The sequence below is a fragment of the Pteropus alecto genome, unplaced genomic scaffold (genome assembly GCF_000325575.1).
Source record: "Pteropus alecto unplaced genomic scaffold, ASM32557v1 scaffold88, whole genome shotgun sequence".
NCBI classification, from domain to species: domain Eukaryota; kingdom Metazoa; phylum Chordata; class Mammalia; order Chiroptera; family Pteropodidae; genus Pteropus; species Pteropus alecto.
This window is the reverse complement of record NW_006494611.1, coordinates 13,143,595-13,157,903: the sequence shown is the minus strand read 5'-3', so window position 1 is coordinate 13,157,903 and position 14,309 is coordinate 13,143,595. Positions and strand designations below refer to the sequence as shown.

The 14,309-nt window shown below is 32.9% G+C and overlaps 1 protein-coding gene and 2 pseudogenes across 1 annotated transcript in view; 1 reads left to right on the top strand and 2 right to left on the bottom strand.

Moving 5' to 3' along the window:
* The window catches only part of HELLS (helicase, lymphoid specific), a 33,176-nt gene extending 24,041 nt beyond the window's left edge, over positions 1 to 9,135 (top strand). Inside the window, exons 18-22 of the mRNA XM_006925937.3 lie at positions 824 to 940; positions 1,249 to 1,408; positions 3,539 to 3,635; positions 3,723 to 3,799; positions 7,752 to 9,135. Of these exons, the coding sequence (XP_006925999.1) occupies positions 824 to 940; positions 1,249 to 1,408; positions 3,539 to 3,635; positions 3,723 to 3,799; positions 7,752 to 7,846 (546 nt within the window). The 3' untranslated portion in view covers positions 7,847 to 9,135. The remainder of the gene's footprint in view (positions 1 to 823; positions 941 to 1,248; positions 1,409 to 3,538; positions 3,636 to 3,722; positions 3,800 to 7,751) is intronic.
* LOC112474121 lies at positions 2,595 to 2,713 on the bottom strand (annotated as a pseudogene).
* A 5,055-nt stretch (positions 9,136 to 14,190) lies between the features above and the next one.
* On the bottom strand, positions 14,191 to 14,309 carry LOC112474146 (annotated as a pseudogene).

The window sequence follows — 14,309 nt, the reverse complement described above, 5'->3', positions numbered from 1 at the left end:
GAGCAGATGTTTTATTGTTTTGTAGATCTGAATGATTGATTTGCTCTCCCTTGAATATTCCTTTAATAGTTGTAATTAAAAATAATTCCTCTCCTTAATCCTTTTGGTTAAAGCTCTCTCCCTCTCCCTGTCTCTCACATGCATGTGCAGCTTATTACAGGAAAAGGATACAGATTAAAATCAGCAAAGAGAAAAGTTACATAGGTGAAGTCCAGGAGAACCTAGGTGTGAGCTTCTAGAGACTCAGCAGACAGCACTTAATTCTCCCAGCAACAATTTATAACAACTGATGTAAAGTAAACCAGGGAAATTCACCAGAGCCTTGGTGTACAGGGTTTTTATTGAGGGTCAGTAAAGTAGGTATAGAGCCCCCCTGTGTGACTGTGCTGAGCTGTTCAGTCTCAAGCCCTGTCTGAAGGTCAAATTGGTACAGTTCGCTGCAGGGCCCCTGGTTTTTGTTTTTGTTTTTTTTGCTACAATAAGCAATAGGCATGCTTATGATTTTTTGTTTTCTGGGAGGTGAGTCTTTGGCAGTTTTATCTCTTTCCAGTAAATTGGTCTTTTTCAACTTTTATGGCTTCTGGAGTTTTCAGTATTTATTTACCCCACATCAAAAGTTCTGTGAATACTTGAAGAACTCATACCCAGTTTGAAGAATACTGGCTTATTATATCTATAAACTTGGCACACCACTGTTCTCCCCCTTCCTTTCCTGGTAAACTCATGGCTATATGGCTGTTCTACTTGCAGCACTATATCCACATTTCAGGCAGGAACAGTTTGTTTCTTAATTTCCTGTGTTCACATATTTTTTTGCTTTTAGATGCACAGCTTCAACACAAATCCAGATGTATTTATCTTCTTAGTGAGTACACGAGCTGGTGGCCTGGGCATTAATTTGACTGCAGCAGATACAGTTATAATTTATGATAGTGATTGGGTAAGTTGCAAGTTAGCAATATGCTGATTATCTTTTCATTCTGAATTTTTAATCTTCTATTATACACTTTGCAGTTTTGTTTATCTATTTTGTAAAGCTATCCATATTAAGTCATTTCTTTATTAAGTGTCACATTCATTAAGACTTGAACATGTTCTATCAATGAAGCCTTTCTAGAAGTCTAAATTGAGTTAAGACACTATTAAAAGTTTTCAGTGAGATCATGCATGTTGATTTTATCCATATAGTGAGTTTAAATAATTTTAACCTTATATTGTTAAATGTTATTTTTCTTTTTAACTTTTAAGAATCCACAGTCTGACCTTCAGGCCCAGGATAGATGTCATAGAATTGGTCAGACAAAGCCAGTTGTTGTATATCGTCTTGTTACAGCAAACACTATTGATCAGAAAATTGTGGAAAGAGCAGCTGCTAAAAGAAAACTGGAAAAGTTGATCATCCACAAAAGTAAATAACATTTTCTAGTACATTTTTGCTTCCGTTATCTATTGTATGTTGTGAATTTTTGTTTTTTGTTATTTTCTTTATAAAATAAATTAGTGCAGGATTTGATAAATAGGCAGTAGAGCTGTAAAGACCTAAGTTGGTGACCATAGACATAAAAGAGGAACATTAGAGAGCCTCTAGAAGAGGAACAAAGGAGCAGAGAAAAGTATCAAGGATATTTTTAAAGTGCCACATTCTAAATATGTCACAGGGTTTTGACATGATAATGCTTATTCTTGATAAGAGATTTGCCTGCCAAAAGATTAAGAAAACTTCCAAGCCTCCTCTTCCAAGTTCTTTATATTAAATACTGGAATGTTAAAGGTATATCGAAGTAGTGGTGCTATAAAAAAAGCTACTTACTTTGTGAATCACTATTTAAAAAAATATTTTACTCCAGAATGCCCTTTTCATACTTATGATCACAGTATTTCAAAAAGTGTTTTTTAATCTAGAAAAGATTCTGAGGAGTAGCGAAGGTGAAGTGGAAGAGGCTTTGGCATTTTATGTTCTGTTCACTGAGATTCCTTGGAGAAGTTCTACTTTTATTAAATATTAAATTATATTTGGATAAATGACTTGGTGGCTACCTTCAGAAAAGCTGAAAATCATCTATATAAGTTGTGAAGCCTAGAGAAATGGGAACATAATGTTGAAAATCACTATCAATTTATTTTCTGCTACTTTTCTACTTGTAGGTATAGTGAGCCTAACTTTGTTGATAGGTTCTGCGACTTTAAGCAAAATGACGTATAATAAAACCAGTTTTTCCATAAACTGATAAAAACAAATTAAGATCCTGTGGCATCTCATTGATGTTATAATAAGATGGTATTATTCAAGGACCTGCTGTACTTTCTCCAGGGTATCTGATTTTGAGAGAAATGTGAATTAGGTTTTGGACACCTTTAATTCGACTTGATGGAACATTCACATTGTAGAAAATTTTTATTGGAGTAAAAAAGAACTTTAATAAAATTTTGTGCAAATTAAAAAAATTTCACCTGTGCTACTTTAGTAGTTTAATGGAAATACATTTTGTTCATTGAATATAATTTATTTATTTTTTAAGATGAGGCAACCCTTTTTTGACCTCACAGATTGCGAGGACCTTGTCAGCTTACAATCTCTTATATTTTATTTTTTACACCTACAGTACCAGGTCTTCCTAGGAGGTCTCCCATCCAAGTACTAACCAGGCCTGACCCTGCTTAGCTTCTGAGATCAGATGGGATCGAACTTGTTCAGGGTAGCATGGCCATAGACAAATATAATTTAAATTAAGGAAAGTTTATAGTTTTATTTTCCCAAGTTCTATTTTCAATATTTTGAGAGATTAATATTTCAAAGAACAATGTGAAAGGAATTTTTAAAATATTGATAGTGATTTCCTGGGGTGTGACATACATATATATCCAAATTTTAAGTGTACATCTTGATGAATTTTGACATACGCATACATCTGTGTAACAGTTCTCTATATCAAAATAACAGACATTTCCATTGCCAAGGAAGTTAGTTGCCTTATGCATCTCTTCCAGTCATTTCCCATGCTTCCTTGTCCCTCACTAGAAAGCAACTACTATGATTTCTGTCCATGGTTTTTGTTTAACTTCATACACGGACTCATTTGTATGTTTTTATTTTTTTGTCGAGCTACTTTTGTTCATTATTTTGAGATTCATCTACATTGTGTGTATTAGAAGTTTGGTGTTTTAATAACTGCTGAGTAGTTTATTCATCTTCTGTTTGATGTTTGGATAGTTTACAAATTTTGATTCTTATGAACAAGTTGCTCTTATACAGGAGTTTGTGGACATATGCATTTATTTGTTCTGGATCTTAAGATAGGTATATCTTTTCCTATAGGAAACTATCAGACTTTTCCCAGGTGGCCATACCATTTTACACTGTTACCAGCAAAATATGGGAGTTTTGGTTGCCTTTCTTCTTTACCAACACTTGGTTTTATCTGTTTTTTTTTTTTTCTTCTTTTTCTTTTTTAATGTAAGAAACTCTGATTGGCTTGTAATGTATTTTGGTTTTGAAAGTAATTTTGAATATTTTGAATTTCTTGAAAATTTTTTCTAGATCATTTCAAAGGTGGTCAGTCTGGATTAAATCCATCTAAGAACTTCTTGGACCCTAAGGAATTAATGGAATTATTAAAATCTAGGGATTATGAAAGGTAAGATTTCTTTTTTTTTTTTAATTTTAGAAAAGTGTAGTTCATAGCATTGATTTATCATAGAAGTAAATGTTTTCTTTTCTATAGGGAAATAAAAGGATCAAGAGAGAAGGTCATTAGTGATGAAGATCTAGAGTTGTTGTTAGATCGAAGTGATCTCATTGGTAAGCATCTCTCAGGCTTTATTTTTTTATGGAAACTTTGAAACATGCACATAAATAAGAGAATAATATAATCTACCTCTGTATAATTCATTCAGCTGTAATAGTTGACAACATCTAGCCGGTCTTGTTTTGTTACCATTCTAGTTTGTCAGAATCTTAAAATTATGACGTTTTACCCATAACTTTCTCATGCATCTTTTTCCAAGAACATGTTTTCAAACATAGCCACTGTGTCATTATTACATTAAAGAGAAGTGGCACTAATAACCAGTACATATCCAGAGTTCCCCAGTTGTCTCACATCTTTTTAGTTTGAATCAGCATCCAAATTTCGTTGTTTACGTTCCTTCTATAACATCCCCCCCCATTTTTTCATGCCATTTGTTGGAGAAACCTGTTATTTGTCCTATAAAATGGCCTATATTGGAGAATGAGCTGATTTTTTTTTTTTTTTGCCCTCTCCCCTCCTTTGTGTTGTCCTTTGTCTTATTCCTCAGTGTACTTACTTATTGTGAAGTGGTAAATAGCTCTGTAGGCTATTAATTATATCCAGGTTCATATCTTAGGACTACCAGTACTTCGTTCTCTTCTATTTGTCTATCTGTCTTTCTTCTGCTGCTGCTTTTTTTTTTTTTTTTTGGCATCCCTGGATGGGCCTGAACCAACAACCTTTTCGGTTGTTCTCATATTTTAAATCATACCAGGAGGCACATAATATCTGGGTTTCTTATTTTTAGTGAGCTAAGATTGATCAGCAGATTCAGGTTGGTCCTTAATATAGTAATTTCCTGTCCGCCTTTTATTTAACCTCTGATGGTTTTAGCATCCGTTGATGAATGTTTTGAATCATTATTTCCTTAAGGAGTGCAAAATGGTGGTTTTCTTGTTCTACCATTCCTTTATTAACTAAATTCCTTTATTTATTTAGAACTTTTCCTTATAAACTCTTTGGCTACTCTGAGATATACAGGTGAAGCAATATAAATTGCTTGTATTTATCAATTTTTAGAATAATGAATTTTATGCCTACAATGTTGACCATAAATTATTTTGAAAATATAATATTAAAAAAATTTCTTAATTATTTTATAACATATTATGGTACCTATACTATTATTTATGTGTATTACAATTTTATTAGTTGTAAATTTTAGTTGGAAATACTATATAATGGTCAGCTACTGGCTATCTTTTCTGAATTTTATGTTCAGCAATATTATATTAGCATCTTGATATTAGTGATGATAGGAATATTTAATAATACCATGGAAATAGGAAAAAAAAAAACAAAACTGCAAACCAGACCTCTTTTTTCTGGGGTGGTAGTGGAAGAGCTAATTGTTAAACATTTACTAGCACACACTAGTTGTAGTGTCATGATATCATCTACTTAGTTTGAAATATCTTTTTAAACTTGTGGCTTTTGTCTTGTTAGTGAGTTGAAAATTTTTTACATATTCTAGATACCAGTCTTTTATAGATATGTTTTGCAAATATTTTCTCCCAGTCTGTGGCTTATTTTTGTACTTTCTTGGTATCTTTTGAAGGGCAAAAGGCTTTAATTTTGATGAACTGCAGTTTACCTTTTTTTTTTAGTTGTTATCTCTAGTGATTTTAGTGTTGTATCTAAGTAATCTTTGCTGAACCCAAGGTCACAATGTTCTTTTAAGAGTTTTATAGTTTTAGCTCTTATATCGATTTAATTTTTGTGTAAAGTATGAGATAAAGGTCTAAATTCAGCTCTTTCGATTGTTGTTATCCAACTGTCTGGGCACCATTTGTTTAAAGAATGTTCATTTCCCATCGAATTGCCTTAGCGCCTTTGTTGAAAATATTGATTATAAATGTAAGGGTTTATGTCTTTACTGTCAATTCTTTCCCATTGACCTTTGTCAATCTTTTGCCAGTAACATACTGTCTTACTTATTGTAGCTGTGTGGAGAGTTTTGAAATTGGGAAGAGTGAATTCTGCAAATTAGTTTTAGCTATTCTGGGATCCTTGTATGTTCATATGCATTTTAATATTCAAATAGTGCATGCAAAAATATGAGAAAAATAAAGCATAGGCCAAATCTTAAATATATTATCAAATAAAAATCAGCAGTATAGAAGGTATGCGAGGATAGTATAATGTTTGAAAATATCAATTCACATTTACTCAAAGTAGAACTAGATACTGAAAACCCACTTGATATACCATCATAATCACCCTCATAATGCTTAAACTAGACATAGAGAAAGATATTCTTAATCCGATAAAATGCATACACTGAGGAAACTACTACTAAACCAAAAACTTTCAAGAATAACGGCTCTCACTCCCACTGTACAATGCTGTACATTGTACAGTGTACACAGAAGTTCTAACTAATGCTGTGAAATAATAAAAGTAGGTTAAAGGAATAATAGTAAGAGTTTCAAATTGCTTATATTTGCAGATGGTGTAATTGTCTCCATAGAAAGTCCAAGGGAATTGAGAAGTCTTTCTCAAAATTCAAGAAGATTGCTTATAAATTAATACTATGTGTATAAGCAATAATTGTTTAGAAAATATAACAGCTATAAAACTATAACATCCTGAAGATTAAATAAACAATTTTTTTAAAGTCTTATGGAGAAAATTATGAAACATTGAAGGACATTAACAGAAGGATTGAATAAATGTACAGATTTAACCAAATTTATGCATATAAATGTTTAGTATTAAAAATAAGTCAGTATTCCCCAAATTATTTGTTTATATTAATCTTCTGATTAGAATCCCAATATGACTTTTTAAAGAAATATGACAAGCTATTTTTAAAATTTATATGGAAGAGTAAAGAGTCAAGAGCCAAGATAATTTTGAAGAACAACAAAATAGTTCACACCAGGTATTAAGTCTTTAATTAGTCATAATAATCAAGACTGTTGAATGAGCATATGATAAGATAAATTAACCAATGATATGGCAAATCTAGAAAGTAAGCCAAACTTCTATAGAAAATCAATAAATGACAGAAATGGCATTTCCAACCAGTAAGGAGAAATTCTTCTTATTCAATACATGATTCTGGGACAATATGTAATTAACAGAAAAACACTTTATATACCGTATTCAAGAACAGATTCCAGATGAATTAAGTCTTACATAGTCAGAAGGAAAATACTGAAATTAAAAAAACTTTTAAAAAATAGGAAAATTTGTGTGTGACTTGAAGATGCAAAAAGAATTCTTAAGGTAACAAAACTCACAAACTAAATGAATAAATTGATTTTGTACAATAATTTAAAGACTTCTGTAAAAATAGACAATACCATAAATAGATAAGGGAGAACTTGCAAATATTTGCAACACATAACAGGAAGTGTTTATCATACATAAATAATAAATCAACAAGAAAAATGGACAATATATGAGCAGATGATTATGAGGAGAGAAAGAAATGACTAGTGAACATACAAAGATATTTCCACCTCCCTACAAATCACAGTAATGCAAAATAAAACCACTGGAGATTTCATTCCACAGCTGTCACAATGATAAAAGTGTAAAAGAGCACATATCACCAATGAAAGTGTGTATAAAGATAAATTTTCAGCTTTTAAACTAACCATGATTGGGCTTTTTTTTCTTATTCTTTTTTTTTTTTAAACATCTCTGAGAACACAATTCAAATGGGTATTCTTTTTATTTCTCTGTATCTGTATATCTTAAATTCAACAGAAATGATTTTGATTAGGAAACAGATGTTTCCTAATCAAACAGGAGGCCAGTTCTAGTTATGATGAGAATAATATTCTTTATTTTTTTGCTGTTAATGATTAAGGAATAAAGGGGCCCATTTTAGTGTGGGCTTTAAAATTTTTGATAGATGACTCACTTCTCAATATATTGGATATCTTAAGGTTCCTCTTTAGGTTTGTACACTTTTCAAAAAAATAAATACTTGTTTTAATATTTTTCTCTTAGATCAAATGAATGCCTCAGGACCAATAAAAGAGAAGATGGGGATTTTCAAGATATTAGAAAATTCTGAAGATTCCAGTCCTGAATGTTTGTTTTAAATTGGAGCTAAAGATTGTCTTTTAAAAATTCTCATTTACATCTACAGATTTACCTGTATTGGTGTTAAAATCCATATTGTCCACTTTACTTTTTGATTATATCAGTTTACATGATGTAACATCACATAATAGGTTGTAATTTTCTGAGCCTTATTAAGAACAAAGAAGTATTCATATTTAGATTTTCAGTTAAATTTTCAGATTCAGTAGTGCTCTTGGGTTCAGCCTGATGTGTACTTAACCACTGCCAGATTTATACAGTCTTCCTGTGGAAGTTTAATGTCTTTTCCCTCATTTCCCCTCTTTAGCAGTACATTTCATGGGTTTTTGGTACTTCATTTATGGAGTAGGCTTTTGATGGGGGAAAGATTGATATTATGCTTACTGTTTAAATAAGAAATTGTTTGATTTTAGGGTCTATTTCTATAAAATTTACCAAATAAATGTTCATTATAAGATGATCTCATCAAATTATTTTTCAGAAAAGAATGTCTCAGGTGAAATAATAGCAAAAGTCTTGACTGGCACTATGATTCAACATTATTTATCTTACTTGGTTTCATTTATTAATACTATACACATGCCATATAAAGATTTCAACTGCATTTTGGGTTACTGCAGAGAAGACTCTGGAAGAAACTGTAGGGTCTTGACAAAGGGCTGGAAACTGGAAGCGACAGTATATCATGCAAAGTAAGAGATAGGAAACCCTTAAAATTTATAGTAGAGGAATAAATAGTATCAGAGGAAAGAAAACAAGACCTAAGAATATAAGTAATACAAAATTCATAATAGAGGAGCATAAAATGGCAACAATTTGTGCCCTATTAAATACATCAGGCTATGAGGAAGAGAAATCCCGAATCCTTCCTGAACCATACGTTCTATGTATAGGCTGTTTATCTCATGGAAAAATGTTATTCTTGCCGCCATGTATATTCAAATGTAGATCAGATTATCTGCAATTTAGGATGGTGGAATGAGGACTTGTAAGAAAAAATAAAATTTTGTGAGAATATCCAGTCAAAGAAAAAAACAGACTACAGAGCAAGTTTGTTTGTTTTTTAAGTGGAAATGTTTTACTGATCAGTCATGCTTACCATTGTAACCGTAGTTGGTTTATTAGTAGTTATACTGTTTTCTTCTAAGTCTTTTCTCTCTCATGTTCTCCCAAATAATACATTCATGATGGGTTAACTTCTGTCTTCACATCTCTAATATCTCCTCCTTTTGTACCTTGCTCTCTGTTTGCAATGAGATAATAAAAACAATCAGAAAATAACTTGAAAGTTGCCAGCACTGCATCTCTATAACTCTACCTGTGTCTGCCCAGGTATCCTCCTCCTCTCTTATTATTGTGGATATGTTCTGTCCTAGCTAGAAGCAACAGAAAAACACCTCATTTCTTTTTTTTATAGCAAACCCCTTGAAAAGTTGTCTGTGTTCGCTTTTTTGTTTCTCTTCAGTTTTTCGCCCTGAACCCATCCCAGATGTGTTTTCATCTCTGTTGCTCCCTAAGAACTTGTTATTAAGATTTCCAGTGACCTCTATGACCTCATTTTACTTGATCTTTTAGCAGCATTTCGTAGTTTAATCTTTTCCTCTAAACAATTTCTTTAGTTTGCTAGGTTTCTATCTGGCAAATACATTTTTCTGGGTTTTCTATCTACTTCTCTCTGTTTTCTCTGCTGTTTTCTTATGTCTTTGACTCCTAAACATTAGAATGTCCCAAGCAGGGCTTAAGGCTCCTGTTACGGTGTTTTCTCATTGCTTTAAGCACAAGATATGTGGTAATGACTTAACTTTTATCTCTAGCCAGAATCTCCTGAACTCAAATCCAACTGCCTACTTGACATTTTTACTTGGTTGCCTAATAACTCGAATTATCCCAAATCTTAACTTACGAACTTGTAGGTCTCCGGCCTATTGAGACTGTTAACACCCATACATTTAGTTTCAGCTTCCAAAATCTTGTGTTCTCTCTTTTCTCGTTCTGGGGGTTTAATGCTTCTTTATTTCATCATTTTATTGTTATTTTAGTTTCCAGATTTTAGTAAGTGGCAGAGGGGAACAGATGTTCTCATTCCATGATATTGAAACAAATGCTCCCTGCTTCATCTTATATAAAAAAGTATTCTTAAACCAGACCTTGTCTTCCGTCACTTCATTAAATCACCATGAAAAATATTTATTTCATTGAGTCATTCTTCCATATCATTAGGCAGTTCCTGAATGCGTTGAGAGGTATAGTGATGGTGGTTCTTGAACATTTCCAAGCAAATGTTTGATGGAATCTCACTCATGTCTTAGCAATTATATATGATCTTTTTAGTTTGAGCAGTTTGAAGTAATACTTCTTAAGAAGACTGAAAAGCACTGATGTTTATATTCAAAACATTAAATAAGTGCTTTTGTTGGTTTAAATTCCATACTCTTTCAACGAATTATTTTGGTTTTGAGCTTCTTAAGTTTATACTGCTTATGATTCTGTTTGCTTTATTGGCCAGTACATTTCCACAAGTAACACTATGTTTTTAATATTTCACCATCAATTATGGTTATAAAAATTAAGTTCAAGGAATCTGATAAAAACAAAATTATCTCTTTTGGTCTTCATTTCTTTAGAGTCACTTTATCTCTTGGTTTACAACAACTACATTCAGAGAAGATTCAGCTTCTTGTCAATCTAGTAATTCTTTGACTTTTCATTATATACATTTTATACCCCCAATTTAGCTAATGTTTAAACAGTTAATTGATTTTTAAAAGAATTATGGAAGCAAATATTTACATTTTTGCAGAATTACTATATTTTTTAAACTTAAAATCGGCAACTAAGCTTAAAATAGATTGTGTTGTAATATCCCATTGTGCAGGACCAGGACACGAGTTTGACAACAGTACCAAGTAATTGACAGCCACACACAATAAAAACAGTCCTAAGTCTTAATTGGTATCAACATAATTTGAAAGTATGAGCAGTAAATAAATTACAGGTAGCTGTACTTGATTGTAAAATGGTTGTCATTCATGTGATCTCAAATATGCTCTTATAAATTTGTTTAGATTTGATTGAAATGAATACACTTAAAAACAAATTTCTAAGCTATGTCCACAGTTTGAGAAATGTAACCGTAAGGATTAATTTGTCCATAATTTTTCCTAAAAGTCATGTCTCTGGGTCTTTTATTTCTTCCCGAGTCTTAGTTTGAGATCTCTCTACATTCTTCACTGACTTGCCGAAATAGCCACCTGAAGACCTCTTTGATAATGGGGAGATTATGTGAGCTGTTCCTGTAAAGTATCTTAGAATGTTTATAAAATAATGTATGAATGCCTTTCAGTACCCAATTAAGGTGGTCAGATAAAGGTTTCATTCTTTTAGCTTTAAAAGTTGTTTAAGGAAATACAAGAATAGCATAGTCATTACAGAAACACGGAGAATTTCTCTTTTTTACTGAGGTAAAACATACTGAAGAGAGCACAGAAGTTTTAAGTGCTGTTTGTTGTATGCATGGGTATCCACTAGAAGTGCCACCTGGATAACCGTGTTTCTATTATTTCTGAAGGCTCTGTGTGCCTTAAGTAACTACTCCAAGGTAATCACTCATAACCTTTATCACTGTAGATTTGTCCCACACAGAAGAATCTATGACAAATACGTGAATTAGTGAGGATTGGGAATTGTTAAAAGTAGCATTTCTCTTGGTACAGATAAGTGGTAAGGGAATCTTGTGAGAGCAGATCAATTACATGTTTATCTTGTTTTTTCCTTTTATTCTCTATGTTTATAACTGGGTTTTCCAATAAGGATTATTGGGGTGGCTGCTGACGCCCAAGTTTATTTCTCTGGGTACTTGAAAGCTATGAGTTGAATCCTATCCTAATGTTTTATTGAAATGAGATCTCTGACATGACTTGTGCTGGAGACCAAGGGACAGACTCATTGGGGAGCATGGGGTTGCATGCAGGAAGCTTTCCTTGATTTACCTCACCACGAAGGTTATGCCTTTTCTGCATCTTTCATCGAATCCTCTGTGCTTCTACTAGAGTGCAAGAGAAGTAATACCTGGCACAAGACAGGTACTTTGTGATTTCCTCATGTTTTTGTAAATTTTGTTCTGTAATACAATGTAGCTGGCTCTAGTAATTATAAACTGCAAAATGAAGGAAATAACTACCTCAAGGATATGGTGGGTTTAAATAGGATCTTGCACGAAAGGACATACATTAAATTCAATAATCTCAAAGATACGGACAAATGATACAGCATACATAAAACACTTCATGCAGTCTGCCAGTTGATATTTAATAAATAACAGGTACCATTATAACTACTACTGCATATTAGCAATTTAAATAATGATCATTAATAAACTACCAAAGAAATGGTGCTTAAGTAGAAGAACCAAAATCCAAACAATCTTTCTTTCTGTTGTGCCATTATGCCTCGCAAAATACCAAATAGAAATCTCCATTCTTTGGACAAAGGCATTGTCTGATTATTTCTCTGGAGGGGATAATGATCCTCTTTTTGCCCAAGTTAAACTCCGTTCATTTCTACTGTGAACATGTAGCTGCGCTTCTGAGACATTTTCCTGGCTTGCAGAACTTGAAAAATTTGGCTTAGGCACATTATGGAGAGCAATGCTCTTGTTCAGAGTGAGGAGATCTTTCTAAAAGCTTTTAACAATTGATCTGGAAATTTAGGGGGGAAAAATACAAAGCAATTTTTTAGTTTTTGCATATGAGAAAATATCAGACTTGAAATGAGAAGACCTGGATTTCAGTTACTGCTCTGTGCAGTGTACCAACGTGGGTAAGGTAACCTATGTAAATCTATTTCCTCAAAACAATGGGGCTGATATTTACTGGCCCGCTTAGTTTACAGTTTTCTTTTGCAGACCAAATAGGTTAGAGCATGTGATAAGGCACTCCAAATTAGTATATAGCTTCAGGGGATGAGCAGACCATCTTTTATGATAACCAGAATCCGGTTGAAAGGAAAGGAGGCTATTCTGTATATGCCAATGAAGGATCCAGCAGGAAGTCAAACCTTTCTTTTGGGGGCATATCTAAAATGGAAAAATGAAGTTTTAATTTCAGACTATAGCCCAAATTACAATTCTTCATAGGTCTCACATGTCAGTGTCTCTTTTCTTGGGTTTGTAGAGATAGAAGCTCTGCAGATCATAGAAATGTAAATCACAAGACGCAATGTAGTTTTGTGATTAAGAGTATAACTCTAGAATTGTATCTGGGATCAAATCCTTGTTCTGTTCCAAGGAAATCACTTAACCTCTCTGAGCCTCAGTTTCCTTATCTGTAAAAGGTGGAAACAGTAGTAATCTTCAGATTGCTGTGAGGATTAAATAATATTATGTGCAAAAAAGCTGCATAGAGCCTATCACATAAGAACCTCAAATATTGCTATAAAATATGTATTACAATAGATTTGAAATTTGCTCTAACCAAATATCAGAGGCAGAAAGGAAAAGGAAGTTAATGTGTCTGGAACAGTAGAGGGCACATCTCAAATTGTGATACGGAGTCCACAAAATCTTTTCAGGGAGAATGGAGATCAAAACTATTTCTATGGTAGTACCATGACATTATTTGTCTTTTTCACATTCTCTCACAAATGCAGAGTGGAGTTTTCCAGAGGCTACATAATATGTGATGACATTGCTGTGATGGCTAATGGAATGTGTGCTTGTATATTTTAAGTTTTCAGTGTTAATTTCTAATATGTTAATACTGATCAAAATAGCCCTCATTAAAAGACAAAAAAGTTCTTTGGAGTCTTCAGTAATTTTTAAGAATGTGAAGGGGTCCAGAGATCAAAAAGTTTGAAAACTGCTGGTATGTGAGATGTGCTGTCTCTGTAACGTTCCATGCTGTTGTTTACTCTTCACTTCCTACTATGTTTTAAAGATCTGTCTGTATTGCTCTACATACAGCAGGAGTTCTATATTGATCCACCACATTTACTTATTCTTATTCACTAAATGCTATCAGATGGCTTTTCAGAATGGCCATATAATTTTACACCCCACCAGCAGTACTGAACACCTGTTTCTCCACATGCTTACCAATACCTTAGTTACCTCTTTAATTTTTGCCATTCTAATTGTCATAAAGTGGCATTTTGTTTAAATTTTGCATTTCTCCCATTTCATTTTTTTCATCTCTATTTTTCTTATACCGTCTTGCCAGAATTCTGCTTATAATATTAATTTTTCCAAGAATCGGCTTCCAGTTTTGTTAAACTCTCTCTTTACCATATATCATTGATTCTTGCTTTCTTATTTATTTATTTATCTATTTATTTATTATTTTTTAAAAACCTACAGCACCTGGTATTCCTAGGTGGTCTCCCATCCAAGTATTAACCAGGCCCGCCCCTGCTCAGCTTCCAAGATCAGACGAGATCAGGCGTGTTCAGGGTGGCATGACCGTTAGA